General features: G+C 36.2%; 1 protein-coding gene across 1 annotated transcript in view; it reads right to left on the bottom strand.

The window, feature by feature from the left end:
- WDPCP (WD repeat containing planar cell polarity effector) overlaps nucleotides 1–21,092 on the bottom strand; it is a 148,008-nt gene that overhangs the window by 78,467 nt on the left and 48,449 nt on the right. Inside the window, 7 exon segments of the mRNA XM_032681648.1 lie at nucleotides 3,597–3,788; nucleotides 8,030–8,094; nucleotides 8,097–8,138; nucleotides 8,141–8,161; nucleotides 11,460–11,574; nucleotides 20,073–20,132; nucleotides 20,381–20,451. Of these exon segments, the coding sequence (XP_032537539.1) occupies nucleotides 3,597–3,788; nucleotides 8,030–8,094; nucleotides 8,097–8,138; nucleotides 8,141–8,161; nucleotides 11,460–11,574; nucleotides 20,073–20,132; nucleotides 20,381–20,451 (566 nt within the window).

Below are 21,092 nucleotides of genomic sequence, written 5' to 3' on the forward strand. Positions count from 1 at the left end.
ACTTTCTCTCAAAGCATTTAATCCAAAGATGATTTCACTTCAGATCCTTTTTATTCATAGCAAATTGTTTGAAATAATTTCTGGAAAATTTCTCTTCTGGTTTGAAAACAAAACACCAGCGTTATCTCCACAGGGAGACAATTTAAATAACATCCTTGATCACTGATACTTTAATATAGAAAAAACAAAACAAACAAACACAAATAATTAAATAAATAAATTAGAGAATGGATAAGTTTACTGGAGGAAACCAAAACACACAGGAAAGCAGACAAAGGTCCAACAGACAAATATTCCTGCAGCAACATGGACGCATCTATCCAAATGTACATCACACCAAAGCAAAGGCAATGCTAAACAGAAAGCCTTTATTTCTTCAAGGGACACTTCACCAAATCTACAGCACTCACACAGTAAACACTGAGCTCAGAAAAAAATTCAGTAAAATAAGCTGAATTTGCAAGGAAAAGTTATTTCTGTTTTTAGTGGAATAGTGCTTACCTGTAGCCTTAATAGTAGTAAATGCTAAAATATAAAGCCACATATAAAATTCAAATCAAATTTACAGTGTATTTAAAAGTAAATGTATTTCTTTCATTAGTTGAAACGCTGAAGTTCACAATACCCCAAATACTCCGTTGGGCAATGTGAATCATCCCAACACAGAACGTGTGTATACAGGCGATGATCATGACAAGGGGTGAGTTGTCTCATCCCAGAGCTATTCCTGTCCTCATCCTCATACACACTCTTCTGGTGAGCGCCAATAATACTCAAAAAAGTCTTCCAGGCAGGAAGCAGTATCAAACAGTGCCCCATTTACCTTTGCTCTGCCCCGACACGTGAGTTCAGCAGCTGGTAGGTCCTTTTGTGGTTTTCAAAGGTCAGCACCGAGGTGGTGGTTGTGGTAGCATTTCCGGGGCTTGGTTTCACGAGCCCAATATGCCAAACTCTTTATGGTCCGATATTCAGTAATTCGCTTTCTCTTAATCTAGATAATCATGCTCCTTTATCCAACCGATACTATTATTTTCAAGTAAAGGTGATATTACTTGAACCCTTTATGATAAATGCTCTAAACTGAATCAGGTCATGCTTCTTATTCTTGCTGCTGACAATAATCATTTACTGGGAAAAATTCATATTACTGATGAAATAGGATAAATATGGATTTACTTCATGCAAACAACGGCACATCCTGTTCTTATTCTGAAGAAACTACAAAACGTTAAGGGAGTAAGGTAAAGAGAGGAAAAAATGCTTACAGAACCACTGGGTCTGACCTGGAGAGTAACTGTTTAGAGCGCTCTAGAAATGCTAACTATGTTTTTGCTCAGTTTCGCTATCAATGACCTTCAGAAGTTAAAGGTGTTAAGTTAATGTCCCCCTCCAAGACTCTGTAGGGGAAAAATGTACCTCAGTTAAATGCAGGTTGGGGTTGACATTACTTCTAGAACTGCTGGGTTATGATGTTCTCCCATCTGTGCACAGGAACTTAACTTCTGCCCATAGGAAATAAGGTCAAAACCTCAACCAAATAATCCATAGGTTATACTTATAGGCTACCATATAGGCGGAGTGTCTGAGCCTTACTGAACATCCAAGTACATGGAACAGCCTAACTGAACAAGCAGAAGTTTATTCATATATGACTAAGTTTTCCATAGTCCTGGCAGAGTGCTTGTATTTTATTGATAAATAGAGGAAAAGAAATTTCATCCAAATCTCAGAATTGAAACAGACAAGTACAGGCAAAGAATCAAAAAAGGGAAAGCAATTGAACAGTCAAATTTAGCAGTTCTGCTTTTAAAAAGAGTTTTATTATATTTCTATTACAATATGGGCCAAATTAAAAGGATTACGAGGCCTAAAGCCTCAGTGAATGCGAATTATCTTTACTGTGTAAAGCACCAGTGATGTGCTTAGGACTATACAGAGTCTAAACAAGAAAAGGATAAAACTAGGTGCACAGAAAGAATCTGAGGAATCCTGTGATTTTGGAAATCTCCCTATAACATAAAAATTGAAACACAGAAAGCTTTGAACTGACAGGGTGGTTTCTGTGAATTTCTTAGAAGAAAGGATCTCTAAACAACACCTCAGAAAACAGAGATTGCAAACTGCTTTGTTGGCATTAGGGAGCCTTCTGGAAGATGTAGAAAGATAAAAAAAGGCATGGGAATGTCGCTGTCAGAACCTGGACGTACGGAAGTCACGGCAAGAAATAAGGTCTGAAATGTTAGTAGGATGAAGTTTCATAATATCAAACTGGCACAGGGACTAGGCTGGAAAAGCTTACAAAGAACAGCCACGCGTTTTAGCTCCCAGAGTAATTTTTCTATGTGATCTGGCATAGCTGCAGGGGGAATGGAGAACTGCAGGTGTGAGCAGGCAGAGGAGAGATGAGTCAAAGATGACCGCAAGTGGAGAGAGGTCAATTGAAAAGAAGTAAAGAAGGCAAAGCTGGAGGTAATTTAAACTTCAATTCTACAGCACTAATGACAGAAATAAGAAGAAAAGCTGTCTCAACCACATTTTCTCTTTGGTTTCCAATATATAGAAAGCCTCAAGGGAAAAAAAAATCTCACTCAAATATTAGTTATCAAAGTAATAGTTCCAAGACATTAAAACATTTACATCTTCCCTAATTAAGAGAACAGGGTGCTGTTTGTAAGAGCTTTATTTTAAAGTGTTACTTAGGGTTTTTCCCTATAGAGAAATAGTCTCTAGTAATCCAGAACAGCTATTCCACAGCTGATCCTCAAGTTTGTGCTCTTCTCCCACAGTCAGTGCCTTTTTAGTCCATATTAAAAATGGCTTAAGACAAACTGAAAATAAAATTCCGAATACAGGAGCATCTATACAAGATGTTAGTCCAGAAAAAGCTTTAGTGTTTTAAATTCAGGCTCCAATTCTCTGTTTTTATTTTTCTACCTAACAAAACAAACTGGATTCGAAGATTCTTGAATAGATGAAACAAAAATTAAACAGATGAAACGGAAACATCTGCCTAAAAAGGTAAGCTAAGCAGGTGTCAGGAGGAGGGTCAGCTTGTAGCTTTGCCCTAACTTGTATCTTACATTCCCGCCCGTAGATGAGGAGTTTTGACTTTTTCTTTCAGAAAAAAAACAGTTCCTGATTTAATCAATACTCCTAGCAACAATTAAACACCATCTGGGCATAGATAGAATTTTATAACAAAACTTCAAATAGATGTAAAATGCCTATCAGTTAACATTGCAGCCAATGTAAAAATTGCTTCAGACATGCATGCAACAATTTCTAACTCAGTTTTCTAGTGGAACTCTGACACTTTTATTTTCAGTTTTAGCAACACGAAAGCTACTCCATGATAAAGACATAACTTCCTTGCTACATTTTTCAGGTTTCCAGTTTTAATGTGAAAATAGTAAACATACTAAATAAGGTGCTTTTTTTATTAAATAACAACCTTTGTTTTAAGATTAGAATGGTTGATCTTCCTTTCTTATGTTTTGATCGTATCTGTTCTTTATATCTAGCTGAATATGCATTTAAGTTGCTCTTTCTTTAGCAAATCTGAAAAAATCATGCAACAAGAGAGTTCAGCACTGTACCTCCAATTTGCCATGTGCACAGCCTAATAGCAATAGGTTGGCTCTGTCCCTCTCACAGGAAATAGGAGACCAAGGCCATGCTCCATCACTAGTTGCTGACCACCAGCAAATGACCATATCTTGCATACAGTTTATTGCCAGGTGACGTTTCATCCTTCTACCTTCTGGTCCAAGTATATCAACATAAGAAATCTGATGGAAGAAAAAATGTAGGAAATATTTGAGGTGATGAAATAGCATAGTAGGAGCAAATGGGAGCATTTACTTTGGGTGTGTGAAAAAGAACGTATATATCACACAGAGCACTGCGTACATATATCTTCATATAGGCTGTCTGTAAACGTGAAAAATATCTCCTCAGACAGAAAAAGACATGCTCACACTTTTATCTGTGGGGAGGGGATTGGGATGGAAAGGAATATGAGTTAAGAAGGAATTTACTGCAATGACTCCAATCAATACCAAAATGTACAGTCATGGTTGCTTGACAGCATCGACCTCCACATAGGATTTAAGCTTAGCCATATTAAATGACAAGTTCTGCAAAGCTGACCACGGAGCTAAGGCTAGTGTTTAAGACATAATCAAATATTAAATATATTCCACAGCATTTGAGCAAACTATATCTTTCTTTTTCCTGCCTAAATTAAGGAATCCAAACACAAACATCTGCTTTGCAAAGAATATACTTTTCTGCATAATGTGGATGAGCTAGCATCTGCGTAAAGTTTATGCAGCTCTTGAGAATTGTGCCTCTTCCTCAGGAAGGATTTGTGGAATTTATTATTCAAACTCTGTTATTTGGAGCATGGTTATTTGAAAACATGAGCAGTGCACCATCTGGGTGACACATGCCAAGGAAATATAGATTGCACCGCATTTCTGCTTAAGGAATTAATGGAAGGTTGATAGCTAGGGGAAAAAAAACTATCTTGCCATTGCTGGTCAATAATCGAACCACTTTCTGGGGATTAAGCGCATGGCTAAGCCTACTGGACCAGACACTAGCAAAGGGCAGGGGGTCTTCTTATCAGAGAAATGCTTCTGGAGCCAGTCTCACTACATGACAGATTGCTTTCATATTCCTGTCTGCAAGGCAACAAAGGCTGGCAGTAATGCGATAATGCCAGAGTGCAATGGGTGTTAAGAACCCGTTGCATTTATGTATTGTATTTAGTAAATAATCAGGCTCATCCAAATTGTGATCTCAGCTCTCAACCAAGGCCATTAAAATCAAGGTTAATGCTTTAATAATCCTTTGCTGTTTTTTATATGGTCAAAAAGAACCCTTTTCTATTTGCATGGTCATAATATTATTGACCTCTTCATCCCCTGAATACACATCAAAAGGAACTGAAATCAAAGTAATTACCAATGTTGTTTCTCATGGTAAACATTTAACTCCTTGTTCTGTCTCTTTCAGTAAATTGAAATGGATTAAAAAACCATCCACAGGAAAAACTTGCAAAAGGTCAATATTTTCAGAATATCCTGTGTTTTACTTGTCAAAATACTTAGATGTGTAAAGATAAATGTACACAAAAGTTTACAGGTAGCTGCTACTTGAATTAGAACTATATATAAATAGTTAATTGGGTGACAACACATTGATTAGCTTGGAAAAGCACAAATACTTCCACATGTATTAATTACTCCTGTACAGTAGCATTAACTGTTCATAACAATTTCATATGTAATAACAGCCACAGATCTTTTGTAAACCTTTAAGTCTTGCAATAGACATGTCACTCTCAAACATGGACTCATGATACTGAGAAAAGGCAAATGATAATAGCTGGTATTCTATTTTGCTGCTCTCAAAACTGTAGTGATTCATATAAATTTTCCTTTATTGTTTCAAAATGTAAATAAACTTCAATCATTTAGAAAGGAAGAGGATAGAGAGATTAATTCTTTCATTTAGGTATGCATTGTGTAAAAAACCCAACTTTTGGATAAATATCAAGCTGTGAGGAGGAAAGCATGGTTGACTTGTTCTTATTATTGACAGCACTCTGGCAGTCCAGCACTGCTGCCAATTTTGCCCACGGTGAGCCTGGACACCAAACAATGTGAAGTTGCTTATCATTACAATGATAATATGAGAGAAAATTCATTATATCATTGCAAACATTTTCTCATTTTAAAATGGGAATTTAAACCCAAATACTATGTACATTTCTCAAGGTTACACCAAAAGTCAGAGGCAGAAGTGAAGGCTACAATCAAATTTCCTGAATCTTGGCTCTAGATTTTAATCCCGTGGTAGCTCTATACCAGTGCAAGTTATCTTTTTCATTCAATTTCTCTTGAAACAAAATCAGCTCTAAGGAATGAGGTTTTTCCCCTACCCATCCCCCCATTTGTTACTGTTACAAGTTTGCACAGTTCCAACTGAGGACTATTTTGTTTCTACTGAGAGTGGCATTAGTGCTGACTGTGTGATCTTTAGCTTTTGTAAGTTTGACCAAAATCAGCCATGAAGAACTCTAAATCAGTGTAGAGAGCTGACATAATATTATTGCAGCAGTGAATAATACTTCCTGCAGTCTCACACTGGTGCAATTCTGAAGATAATAAAAATTATATTTAGCTGCCTAACTAGCAAGCCTCACACAAAAGAACATTCAATTAAAAAATGCAAATGCCTTTTTTTTTGGCTGGCAGTGAAGTATTCCATAGTGATTCCCACTGATTTCAAGAGAAAGCAAAGTTAACGTTGAACACGGAGGTGTTTTGAGAAGCTCAGCTGTGTCAGCAAAGAACTGAAAACTTAACAACCCTATTAAGGAGTGCAACAGATATTTCTGTTTTTTCCCAACATTAAGTCAGGAGCTGTGGCCCACACACTCCAATGACAAAGGCAGTTGTCAGTTCACCATGGCTTCCTCGTTAAACTTTAGCACTGTTAAAAAAAAAGCCACCCCACAGACCACACTCACTTCCAAAGCACAGCCTTAACCAGGCACAAGGCACATCATTTTAAAGTAAAGTATGTATCAGCTCAGTTCCCAGTGAACAGTGAACTGTCTCAAATCCACGTTATGGAGGCTGGATCAATCTTGCAAACACAAGCCATTGCTGAAAAGAGGCCCTGAACTGAAACAGCCTGGAAAATGTATTAGATATTCCTAGCAGAAAGTATTTCTACCAAGCAAGTTAAAACACATTATGGCAAAACTTAAATTAAACATATCCTTAAAAAGCTTGCCTTGCAGATGCAAGCTCCCTTATATCAGCAAGCAAATTACTAAAGGGTTGTCAAGGGGAAAATATTTGCTAGCACAAGATTGTTTTCCTTAACATTTACCCAGTCTGAAATAAATACAAACTCTCTCCTTTGCTCACAGTATCTTTCTACCTTTCTTCATTCTTGCAGTGAGTGGATGCAGTCCCTTTCCTACCTCACCTGTTCAAAGTTAATTGCCTTGGCTGATTATTTTTTCATACTGCTGTAGCACCACGCACTTCCACTAAAGTCAGCTGCTGCCCTGATGCCAGAGAGCTTATGGTTGAAATCAGTTATGTCTGCACAGCCCAATCCATCCAAGATACAGTGTAATTCAGCCTGAGATGAGCTGGTTTCCACTGACATACAGACTGGATAGTTTAAAGCCAGCTCAGCTCCTCTAGGCTACTTTCAGCTGCTGCTGTGACTGTGGTATAGACAAACCCACATATAAAGGGCTGGAAAAAAGGAGTATTTTAATCTTCACTGTGTAACTAGTGAATTGACATACTGGAACCAAATCACTTGCCTAAGGTCACATATATAGTTGACCAGTAGTGAGAAACTCAGCTTCTTACCTTGAGCCCTAACTCGGTGGCTTAATTGTAAAAGCGACTCTCTGAACAACTCCATCACTGTAACTAGAGGGGAAATTCAGATTTCTGCAAAGAATTATAGCAGCTTGGAGCTCAGACAGACAGCTGAAGTATCAGAGCTTCATGAGTTCGTGTCTATCAGGTGAGCCACAGTAACTGACCATGTGTGTGTTTTCAGCCCACGACAAACAGAGGTAAAACACATTAACTTAAATCTTTTCCACTGAGGTTTACCATTACAGATTTTGCTTCATGCTTGTTAGATGCCAAGAATGTGCAAAGGGTCAGTTACTGCTGCTCAATGGACACAAGGTAATCTGTCAAGCAGAGGTCACTCAAATGTGTGTCTGAGCCCAAATGTAAATATAGTAGAAATTTGGATCCCTCTTGGCTCAGTATTTTAACACGTTAACTCAGGATGTCATATAATTTTTTATTTTTATTTTTTTTTTTTTTTTACTTTTCAGTAACTGCCATTTTCAGAGCTTGAGCTGCTTTGGTCAGTATATAAAGGTTTGCAATTTATGCTGCTATACAGTATCAGTGAGTACCAGTGATTCATAATGTACAGTTCCTGCAGTATTTGCAGTCACCATTGACACCTATACCTTAAAGTCCAAACAAGAGAGTTTTTCCAGTCTTTTGTTTACATCGAGAGAATCCATCTTCTTGTAAACTGAATAAAGCAGAGCTGGTTATGATCCTCAAATGACAAATGATGAAATTGTCTGTAAGAACAGCTGAAAAAGAAACCCAAATAAAAATTGTCAGTACTGTAATACCTGTGTCTAGTAACAAAAAAAAAGTACTGAACACTCCACTGAGACACTGCAAAAAGCAATTTTTTTCAAGACAGTGTCTTAAATATTGCACTGAAAGCCCTGTAATGTCCTAAAAGACATCAATGTGTCATCCTGCCAGGACCTTCACGGAAACGAGAAATAAAGCCTAGGGAGTCCTCTGATTACACAAACCTGAATAAATTATATCAAAATGCCACTACATCCAAATATATGTTTTATGCCCTCCCACATTAATTTTCATCTCAGTTCAGCCTTCAGTTTTTGTTTTTGTTTTTCTTATGGTTACATCCACCAGTATTTCAGAAATGTACCTAATACAGCTAAGTTTGTGCTAAGGGTGATAAATGCAAAATAGTACTTGAGGTGTATCTGGTATTTGACATTCTAAGGTTCCTGATGCTGCTGCAGACATACAGGATTATGCTTTAGGGGGGGTTATGAATTTAATGAAAGCTTCACATGGGGTACCCAAACAATACAAATAACCAAGATGGAACAGACTCCCTTGGAGTCTGGAAAAGCACAGTGGAATCCCTGCTGCTATCATAAGGGGGTGTTAGACCAAAATAGTTCAATATAAAAGTGATTAACAAATCTGTCAATGAAAATTACTTAGAAAAGTATCTAGGATTTTTCCCAAGTTATTTTCCCAGTTATACAAGCAGCACCCACATTTAAAGAGATGTCTGAGTACAAAGTGAGTCATCGGGGTAACTACTACCAGATCACCGAGGAATAATTGATGAGAAACATGTTTAAAGTAAAGATAGCTGTGTTCAGAATGCAAACTCAGAAACCTCTGTTAGAAAGAAAATGCCAAATAAAGTGGAACTGGATTTAAAAACAAACAAACAGAACCCTGTGGAACAATCTCTGAAAAACAAACTTAAAAAAGCACTTGCTACTAATATCCAGATTCTTAAATCTAAATTTTGCATACCCTTAAGTAGATTGACAGTTCAATCTTACATGCAAGCATGGAAAACTGGCTACTCAGCTTTGCTTTGATTTAGTCTGATTTATAACCACTTGTATTTTCCAACAGCCATGTCCTGGCACAACTCTGAAGTATCTGGTATGCAAATGCTAAAGGATAGAGTTTAAAGCCAAATAATTGCCTTTGAAATGTAACATTAACTCTAGCTTTTTTTGGTGGGAAAAAAAAAAGGTGATAAAGTATCTGACTATAACTGAGATCTATAACTTAGTGTCATAATTGAGATCCTGCACACACATGAAAATTGAAAACCACTGAGTGTGGTATCCTCAATATGTATGCACACAGTTAAAATTTTGATGCCCTCACAGACACAGTTTACATTAAAGATGAGCCACAGCACACCTCAGATGCTGATGAAATTTTGCCTATAAATAATCAGAACCAGGAGGACTTTATTAGATGCAGGAGCACTACAAAAGCAGTATTAATTCTGTATTTTGTGCACACAACCTGACCTTTATTCCAAATGTTAAGAGGACATGCTACTTCAAATTAGAATTATAACATTTCATAAGTAATTTTGGCAGATTGTAATCCTTATCCATTTCCACGTATACACAGTTGCTAAAGTAAAATATATTTTTTACAGGGTTCTTGTACTAAATATAGAATTTCTTTTGGCCAACTTGATAATCACAAGCCCAATTCCAAGTCAGATTTGGAAAGATGTGCAGTTTTTTTGAATTAAAGTGAATTTCCTCTGGGACAACATTATGTTGTGGTTCTCACATAGGAATAGTTCAGTATAAAAAATTGTATTTTGAATACTATTTGTGTGGGTAACAAAAGTATCTTTCGTTGTTCACGAAAATAAAAACTGTATTGCAATGAGTTATTGGGTGGTTTGCTTTAATGGAACAGAGGCAGTTTTATTTCACCTTTGGATATGGATATTAGTGAACATGAAGGTTTAGGAAAATCTTGAAAAAGTGAAAATAAGGACAAACTATTATATAATGTTGTTTATATAATAAATACAATGGTATAAATGTAGGAAAGCATATTTATTGCTTTATTATTTTTTTAGTTGTAAGCTTTTTTAGTTAGCAGTATTTTTTAGACAAATATTTGTATTTCTATGACATATTAAGCCAAGGTAAGGCATGATACATATAATTTAATTTTTTATTTTTCTTAAAGACAGAGTATTCCAAATAATTTCTACAAACAAATTCAATTTGGGTATAACCTCAGCTTCCATGCTTTCCTACTTGTTGTCACCTGAAAGTATGATAATCTCCCTCTGGAAACTGAAGGCAAAATATTGGAGATGGAATCCAGTAACTTAACTGAAGAGTGGAAAAAAAGGAATCAAGAAAGTAAATGTGTTCTATGCTCTCTGTGTAATTAGTGGATAAAAAAAGAGGTTAGGGTTAAATTTTCTTATAAATAAAGATTCTACAAACATAATAATGTTAATTTTCATGACTAATGACTGAACCACAATACATTGATAAGAAAAGATCAGTACTGTAGGTTTCTTAAAGAACCAGGCCAACATTCAATAGATGCCTGGGTACGGAGGAAAATAAATCATTAAAGATCAAACCTGAATTAAGCACATAATCTTACCAGAAGGATACAATGTGGGCCTACTTTTAAAGAATTTGGAAGATAATTCACGTGTAATAGGGCTCACATTAAAATTTCATATTCTTGCTTGTGCAGAAGCCAAGATACCTGATTGATTTCTCAGTGATATGGTAGTCATATTATAAAGGTATGAAAAACAGGCATGTTTTTGTAAGTTTACTTCTGCATTAAATGAAAACTTTATTTTTAGCAGTCACTAGTTAATAACAATAGTGAGATTCTGGATTTTTAGAAACTAAATCAGAGTACCTCCACATAACTAATCTTACCCAGCCTTTTTTAATAATAACTTTAATAATAACTATCCCATGTAATTAACCAAATGGCTAATGTTTGATTCTGTCCCTTTTTCCTACTTAACAAAATAAACATGACAAGTTCAAATGGCATGTTCGCAGTGGTTACAATGTGCAAGAAACTGAATTTTAGAAACCCACGCAGCATTTGACAAGCCTGAAAACTTTGATGTTAAAAATTATTCTTGAAGTGTTCTTAGTCCTGAGGGTTGTAACTATGGCATTACATGCAATTACTTGTTGTGTTTGCAAGTCCCCAGTGGCAATAATTAGTCTACCTGTTGACATACTATTTCTCTACTCTACTGTTAATGTAGGCAATTGATTTGCACATGGGTGTAATTACCATCACTGATGGTGTTGGAGATGAGCTTCCCCACCAGGGTCCTGTCAATCACCACTTTCTCCAGCTGTGGCCCAGAAAGGCTTAGGGACACCAAGACACCTGAGTGAAAGAGGAGCTAAATCCAAAGAGCGAGAAAACAAGACATCAAAAATCATTAATAAAGTGAAACGTTCCAAGGTACATATTCCCCCATCCATTAGGTAGTAACCTAATTTTCAAAATTGCAAAAATGAATTATCATTGACGTGAAGATGTCTTATAATGACTTTGAAAGCTCTTTCAACGAAAGAGAGAGATGTAACGCCACACTGAATTACATGGGTACGAGACTTACAATTGCTGAACACTTGAAGAAGCAGCATGCTAAGTCCCCAAATATTACATAACATGTAGTGAATTAGTTTGTTAAAAATGGAGATCAAAATTCCGTCCTGAGTGAGGGAAGGAATGACACTGATCACTCTATCACCCATGGATCTGATCTTTTCTGGATAAAATAACTGCACAGCCTGCATGAAAAAATTATAAAGTAGAGTTTAATGTAATTTTGTATTATTATCACAGATTAAAACCAGCACCTTTTTGGTATCCTTGTTATTTCTGATCATTCATATACTGTTTAACTTAAATAGATGCCCTACCACAGAGATAGCTGTGAGCTCCCAATAAATCCCATTCACTCCTCAACATAAGGTTATAGATGTCTCTCTTAGAAAGAAAGAATTTAAGCTGTTGGACAGTATAGGCAGAGGGTTATTTCAGAGCTAATTGAATAATTCTGTGTAATTAATTTAAATTAAATGATACATATCTTGAAGACTAAGTCACAGTATTTATCAGGTCCTTCTGATGCCTTATCTTGCATGAGAGAGAGAACTCAGTGGGAGGAGTTATGAAAAATGTTTATTTTTGCATAATAAAAACATTAGTTATTTTCTGAATGCAACTATTACAGCAAAGGAAATCAGAAAATAAAACCCATAAAAGAAATCCTCAGTGGAAAGACTGTTGCAGACAAGTCCAGAGGGCTCACCAAAGGTCAGGAATCTTGGACTCCAGCTCTTTCTTCTACCTAACAGCAGATTTTTAAAGAAACCTCTGTGCTTTTTAAAAAATTAACTACTAGAGAAATACTTGCTCTTGTAGGAGAATTTGGCAGGAAAAAAAAACCCTTTTTGTTCTATGCTGGAGATATGAGACAAATATGTTTGCAATATAATTTTTAGAACTCTCTTGCGGTGAGATCCACTGGATTATATTAAGTAAAAAGTATGAGGGACAGGAATGTCATTATCTAATTGAGCTTGCCCCTTGTGCAATGCCCTGTTCCTGATAATTAAGTTACAGAAACTCTCAGTTATGCATATTTTGCTATATTACTACAGCTCTGTGCTCTCCATAGCATAGAACAGAACAAGTGTATTTAAAGAAATTACCCTCTTGCCCTGACTAATATCTTTAACCAACATTTTTTGAAAAGAAACTCTAGTGATGTGTGAAATAGAAACAAAAAAATACGTGTGATGTGAAATGAATTTTTAAGAACAAAATGATCAGCCTCCATCCTGCCAAAATCTAATCATGCATTCACTTGATAAATATATATAGTCAATGTTTCAATATTCCCTGTGATGACAGATGTCCTTTAAGGTTTTGTCCTAGTAAAAATGTTAGACACGGTTACACTCATGCAGCTTTTATTACAATCTTTCAAAACTTCAATTTGTCCTTATGTTGAAGTTAGAGTAGATAAAATCACAATTTATTTCCAACGTGGTAATGTGAAGTCCAGCAAGGTTTGACTACTGCTAGCTACAAATGTCCGAAAAACGCAGTTGAAAAAGTGAGGGCTGAAACCCAGAAGTTGCCTAACTGTGATGTAAGCAATGATCAAGAAAAATGACATACTCTAGAAAGCTCAGTTCTAAGTAACTGAATGAATATTAGCCTGATAGAGAAGAGGAAAACACCCCAAAACTTTCAGCGTTATGTGCCAACAGAAGAGATGGTGCAATCATACAAATAAACTCTCCAATATGTTTATTCCACAACACCCTTGCTTGGGAGCTACGACCTTCCCTCAGAAAGTGGGAAGCTCCCTGTTCTTGCAGGGAGCAAGGAAAACAAACTGGAGTTAATCTGGGAAAAAACCCACTGTGAATCAGAACTCTGTTTGTAGCCTCCAGGTTTACCTGACAGAGTAGGGAAATACACCATCCATCCAGGTAAAGAGGGGCGGCCAAACAGGAAAAAATGTTTTTTGATGGTTAAGGATCTTGACTGACTGCATTATGGAATGAGGCCACATGCTTGTCATTCTGCTGACACGTCCATCCACTATCCTGTGTACAGATGTGCTTGCAAACTCTTGGCCTGAGTGCATCAAGTAAGGTTAGCATTTTTAAACTCAGGGTGTAAATTCACTTTATTTCTATATATTAATTTCCTGGTAATGGCATAGATCATATCTGTTACAGAGCTAGAATAAAAATTAATGAAAACTGCTCCAGTGTTTGATGACAAGACATTTATATAAATAAGATATTGTGCTAATGGGTGTGCTTTGCTTTACATCTATGAAACTAGTCATTTAACCAATGCTATGGATTTTCAACATTGCATAGACCTCTTTGCTATCAGTATGACATGATGGAATGACAGAAAGTAGGTAAAAATAGCGTAATTTCCATGGCTTTTACTGTTTTTCCCATTGCGTTCCCTCTTTCTTTTCATTTTACAGTAAAACATTTTTTCCCATTACGCTCCTCAGAAGTTTGAGAAATCTGGGAAAAACTTAAATTTTACTTTAACAAATTTTTACTCTATTAACTTACCATGATTGGTAACACACCTTTGCTCCATAGGTTTAAGTTCATTCTTCTAGGAACTTCAGAGTCGAAATTTAAAAAGTAAATCAGAGCCCTTTCACTCTATATGGCCATTTAAGGTCAGTATTTAATCCATCTTCCTTTAAAAATGTTTTGGATTAGAACGGAGGATTTTTAAAAATTAGTTCCTAAAGTTTACCATGAAATACAAGCAGGTGCTCAAATAGAGCAGGGCAGGGTGGAGTCACCATCTCTGGAAGTATTAAAGACATGCAGACGTGGCACTTAAGGACATGCTTTAGTGATGAACTTGGTACTGTTGGGTTAACAGTTGGACTCGATCTTAGTGGTCCTTTCCACCCTAAATGATTCTATGATTCTAGACGATCTTTGGTCAAAATATTCTGTAACAGAGAAAATTTTTATGTGCTCAAATTGAAAACACTATTTCAATTTGTTTCTCACAGTGTAGTCTATGCAAAGATTGTTACATGATAACAAGGGTTAAGTGCTGTACACATAAGCTTGCATAGTTTCGCTTACATTTTGGTGGATGGGAGCAGTCCAATTATAAGTACAAATGAATATAAAGCAAATAGGGAAGACTGCAAACTTGGCTTGAACACAGATAAAAAGTGATTCAGCTCCAAAAAGTACTGCTCAAGGAAACTGCCCATAATTTCTCAGAAATAAAAGCGAATGTAAGAGGCTTTATTTACACCAGACACTAAATCATTCCATCTAACTGATATTAAATTAGGGAAGGAAATTCACAATAATGAAACACATCATAAATTTTTCAGATTGAAGTACTGTGATGTGAAAAATAAATCAGAAGTAATCTCTACAATTTAAACAGTCTCCAGGTGTTCCTAAACAAAATATGAAAACATGACTTCATAACTACTGGAAGAATAGGCAGAGCCTTTGTACTTGAATGTAGTTTGAGTGAAATGTTTAGGCATGTGGTCATTCTACATGCTGGGAAGGAAGGGCCACTTAATATCAGTATTACCAAGGATGAATGTGAAGACTTTGATAGAAGGGATCATGTACTTTATGTGCCAAAAATTGTCCTCCAATGAGCAAGACAGACATAAGAAGGAGCTGAGGATACTCAGGGAAGACTTAGCCCTTCCCTTCCCCAATTGCAATGTGGTCTAATACATATTTGAGTTAGTTTTTATTCAGCAAAGGACTTAAGTACTGGTTCATGACTTACGGAGTTTAGTAGAACTTAAGCATGTACTTAAGTGGATTCCTTTACCCTCAGAAACCGTAGCTCTTGCCTCCTCATTCATGCATCTTAGCTGTTTATCAGCCCTTCTACCTAAAAAGATACCTGCAGAGCAAAGCCAGGATTTGCTTCTATCTGATTAAAATTCGAAGAGAAGGAAAAAACGCCTGTAAAAAATATTGCTGCAAACTGTTTTCTCTAACAGAGTCCAACTGACAAAGGAATATGCAAAGGAGAAGAGAATTGCAAAGCATTTCTTGTTCAAGCAGGTTCCCAGGGTTTTTCCCCACCTCTTCATTCCAGATTGCTTTCTTAGCCACCCCACCATAATTACTGTGTTGCATGCCTTATTACAGAAGAAGTTATTGTTGTTACACGTTACTGTTTCACAATAATCAATGCATTTGTACTTCTAGCTCCAAATATCTAAAACCACACAAGACATTTATGGTTGTGATCAAAAGCAACCAAAAGAATTTAATATGAGGGCAGTGCTCCCCTCAGTAACTGGTGATGGGTGCTAGCTGCTCATGAGTTCCAGCCAGAATGTCTTGATTTTGATATCAAATGTGCTGCTCTATGTCACCACATAGCTTGCTAAATCACTTTGCTTATGGGCATTGTAGGTGATAGAACAGGCCATGTCAGAAAACACTGCTGTGGATCTCAATTCAGAATCCAGTTCTAAGTATGCCAGTGATGGCAACAGAAAAACCATTTATATGCATATGTAAACTGCAACACAAGCACAATTAAATGAAATCAAAACAATTTAGCAAAGAATACATAAATCTTTTTCATTAGCAGGTAACAGATATGATTCATAGCTAGTGCTTGGCTCTGATACAATAAAATGTATAACAGCGTTGGCATGTGTTTAATTCAACACAGTAATGCAAATGTAAAACTAAAAAATTGGAAATCAAATGTTTTGGCTAGACTTCATTAATTTTTACTGCCTTATATTGTAAAACCAAACTGAACCAATGGCATAATTTCATAGGAAGATTTCATGATTTTGTGGCAAAACTTAAAAGCATTCCAAAGAATTAGAGAAGGAGACCAAGAAGAAGGGAAGCAGCCAGAGCTGAGTTGAGTAAACTCAACAATACTGATAAAATTAATTCCTTAGGTTATTACTCCTCAGGAGGGAAAGCTGAGGAGCACAGTGGCATCTTATTGTAAAGACTTCTTGTCTTTTTCCCATCATCCTTCTTCTATGGTCTATTTATTTTCCTTTGACATCTAACTGAAGATTATAGGATTATTTCAGCAACTCAACACAGGTCATCAAAGTTGGGGGTCAGAAGTACCATACAGAAATGGTGTGGGTTCAGATCCTATTGGAACAGAGCTAAAGAGAAGACCTCAGCCCTTTAGGACTCAACTAAGCTCTTTTAAATATGAGAGCAAGCTCCTTGACAAAAATCCCTGTACTGTCTAGGTTATGTTTACATGAACTGGCACATCATCCATTTCAGAAGCCCTAAGCAATACTAGAATGTTACTTAGCACTGCAAAAATAAAGGTCAATGGATTTATTTTTTTTTGGCAACGGACAAGGAAGCAAATGTGAAACTTCTAGTGCACTGATTGTACAGAAAAAAAGTAATAGGAGAGATTTTGATGCATAAAATGAACAGAAAGGTAGAAAGCTGGGCCAGCATTACGGTCATTCTAGACAAACTCCTATAGAAAAGCCAACTTTGAGAAATATTCATGCGATAGACAAGATTTCTCACTGAGACATATGCATGAAGTCTAATTGGCCATTTGGTTAGTGTGACAGCACATTTATTTTAGCAGATGCATATGTAAAATTATAGCCCCCAATTTTTGCCTGTGGGCTAGTTTTAAGATGGAAGTGCTGGAGGAAGCAGTGAGGGATTAGGAATATTGATGTTTAGGTTACAGAAGGCACACTAGCAGCAGTCCTATGGTTGTTTTTCACAAAATCTGAGGGAAATCCTACTACTCTTTTAAAGGATAGCCTTGTTATCATTGTATCACCCTTCAGATTTCTTTCCATTTGTTCTGTCTTGCTCAAGGTTCAGCAGCCACTGAGTTTTTGGATGGCACATTGTTATTACAATATAAAGAGTATTATTCCTGGTTCAGCTACAGATATGGCCGATCCAAATACAAAGAACATTTATTGAAAAATATGATAGTTGTTGAGTTCAATACTTAAATTTCTATACATGAGTTTATTTGACAATGCATTGCTACTAAAACTAAAGAGCTAAAAAAAAAAAAAAAGTAATTAAACCATATACTCAAATTTACCCCAAAACTCGAAATGACAATCAGGTAATTCACTACTGCTCCTCACGCTGTTTGTTTTGACCACTTGCTTTCTCTTACTTGCGTGAAATTTAATGCAACTGGACTCTCCCTAGCTGCGGTTGCCATAAAAAGAGGCGTGTGAATACATGGTCCGATGCCACAGATACCCCCATACACGGTAGCACTTTCTGCTGAACACTTGATTAGTATTCTACATAGAATAAAAAAACTTACAACACTTTTCCAGAGCTCAAATTTCGCACCAAAAGGACAGTGCAATTACTGGAAAATCTCAAGAGAATGGAGTAGCCAAAACAAACCATCTGACATCAAAATTGATAGAAGACAGCTTTTTCTGTTCTACTCTTCCAAATGACATTTTTCTCTATTTTATTTTCATTTGTTGGAGGTCCTTTATTTCAGGAAGACAGAAAGTGGAATAACACAATTGTTTCGGCAAAACATTCTAAGCCCTGTTGGAGATTTCAATAATCAGCCACTATTATGCAAAAATATTTTGTTTTGTAATTGAGAAACCAAAAGGAGAATTTAGGACAGAGAAATGACTGTGATTTTTATCTATACTTTCACTCTGCCTATGTTATAACCTACACCATCACTATACTCTGGCCATGAAAACCACCTAGAAAAACCCCAAAAAACTCAACTAATTAAACTACTCCTTTACATTATTCAACCCAATATAGAGCTAGACCTAATACTAAGATAAAAGCACCCATCTCTTTTCTTTCCCATCTTGTACAAGAAATAAGTAAAATTGTATTTGTCTCATTTATGTTGATGTAAGCTGAAATTACTTAGAGATGCTAAGTCAAAAATAAAAAAGAAGGGTTTATACAGAACTGACAGTCAACCAAAGGTGTTATATGATGAAGGCAGAATGATCACATTCTGGAAAGAAGTTCACTGTTCCAAAGTATGTGTTCATAAAGAATGAGGGTGGATGCAGATAGATGGGAGGGGAAGGAAAATGATAAAGGAAGAATGGACAGGGAAGGCAAATGAAGAGACAGCAACTGGGAAGAAAATGAATATCTCACAGCTAATTGACTAGTATTTCTTAACTAAACTCCTTCCTAATCAAACAATAATAACAGGAAAAAATGAATCCTCTAAATTAGCATACAATTAATATTTAAATAAGCTTTAGAAGATTAACATTCACAGATATATACATGTAATCTGTACACGAATGATAGACATTAACTAGGGGTAAGATCTGATAGGCAAATGTAGCTTAGACAATAATATTTTTATTATTGAGGTGAAAAGACTACATACCATTTGGCATATCAAATATTTAAACATTTTGCTATTCCTAAAGACATTCCTGGAATTTTAGCTGTATAATGTTCAGATATTTAATATTCATTCTGTTGGCCCCATTTGGAGCTATTTGAATGACAAGAAAAAATTATGAGACTGAAAAAACATAAAAGTTAGAAGATAAAATTTCTTTTTAGAAACAGTTTATTGACAAGTATTCCCCATGCCAAACAGTTTCAAATATGATGCAATTCCTCATGAAGGCTGTATAAACATATAAAATTCATGACATATGTTCTTCAGAAGAAGCACATGATTAAGGAGCTAAAGCACATGTCATGTTCAGCTCTCCTACCTGTCCTACTGCTCTGTTGTAATGAGGATGTGAAAAGCTTTTTCTTGTATACAGTATGTGGAACTCATATAGCCAGAGAACATAGCTGTATGTGTGCCACATGTCACAATACTCCTATTCCATAACTTGATTCATGATCTAGTTGGTTTAGAGTTACAGTTTCCCTCCCATATTACACAAGAATAAAGTAAAAGTGACAGACATGAAAATAATGAAGACATAAAAATATAATATAACACAGATTATATGTGTCATATTCCACAGACTTCTCTATATATTTTAACTGGTCCCTCAGCCTGCTATTCTGAGGTACAGGATGTTTTCAGTTTCCCCAAACAATAAGTAATAATACAATAACCACAACAACAGCAGCAATCATCCTCATCATCTCTCACAATCAGGGCCCTTTAATGTAATTTTTTGTGTTGATAAACCCCAGATTTTTATTTCAGGCATGTATTTCGGAGTAGAAATTTAAATAAACCCAATCTAGGTAATAAGGGCCCATATATTAAAAAAAGCCCAATGATTTTCGGTGTTAGTTAACATTTTAACGCTACTGCTTCCATCACTGGATGGCTGTTTTGGCACCACTGACTGAACACTGCATAACACAATACCTGACAGGTATGTTTGTTCTTCCATTTGCTCAGCACACATGGAGTGTTTTGCATTAAGTCCTAGAGGGCAACAGAAAACAGAGAGTGGAGTTGGCAGCACACATTGTCACTATCGGTTAACAGACTTCTGATTTTTCAAGTTTACAGATGAGGCATTCCACACAAAGATGCAGCTGTTTTAGAACAGCCCCAGACAAAAGCACATTTATCATCACTGGGAGAGTGGATCTTTATGAAAACTAAAGCTGTTGAAAGAGGTCTAAAAACCGGATTAGATGTTGCTGTACTTGAAACCTTCTGAAACGTACCTCCACCTCCTTGAGTGCATCTCGCAGTTTGTCTGCTCTCTTGCTTTTCAGGATCCAAGGATAGTCTCGGGCTGTCAAATAAAAGTTTAAAAAAAAAAAAAGCAGAAGGTATAAATAGGTGATTGTATATATATGTGTGTGTGTGTGTGTGTGTGTGTATGCATGTGTGGGAATGTGTACAAACATTTTTACACATAATTTAAAAAGTTCTTCAAGTTGAGCTTCCTTTTCTGTGGAAAGACAAAGCTAAGATTCCTAGGAGTTACTTTAAACGTAAAACTTACCCACCACTGGAAGAAAAGGCTGTGGTGTGTATTGTCAAGGATCTCCTTTGGAAGGCTCAGTCATAGGAACAGTTGGTATGTTCTATCCACACTGACCATGACTTCCACATGGCAATTATGCATAAAGCTCTCAGGACCTTACCCAGCTTGCAATGAAAAGTGTCTCCTGTTCAGTATGTTAACTCAGATTTAACTTATCAAATCCTAAACAGATTCTATTCTTCTGAACTAACATTTCATTGCCTAGTTTCAAAAAGCAGGCACTAACATGTCTGCAAAATATATGCATGAATATATGCATTATAGAAGTATTAAAAACAGGCAATTGTGAATGCCATAACTTACAGAGTATAGTTATTTAGGATTTGCTTTTGAAAATTTGGTCTGAAGAATCTGCCAAGTCAAGCAAAGAACTTCTGCATGACTGC

Source organism: Chiroxiphia lanceolata, chromosome 3 (assembly GCF_009829145.1).
Source record: "Chiroxiphia lanceolata isolate bChiLan1 chromosome 3, bChiLan1.pri, whole genome shotgun sequence".
NCBI classification, from domain to species: domain Eukaryota; kingdom Metazoa; phylum Chordata; class Aves; order Passeriformes; family Pipridae; genus Chiroxiphia; species Chiroxiphia lanceolata.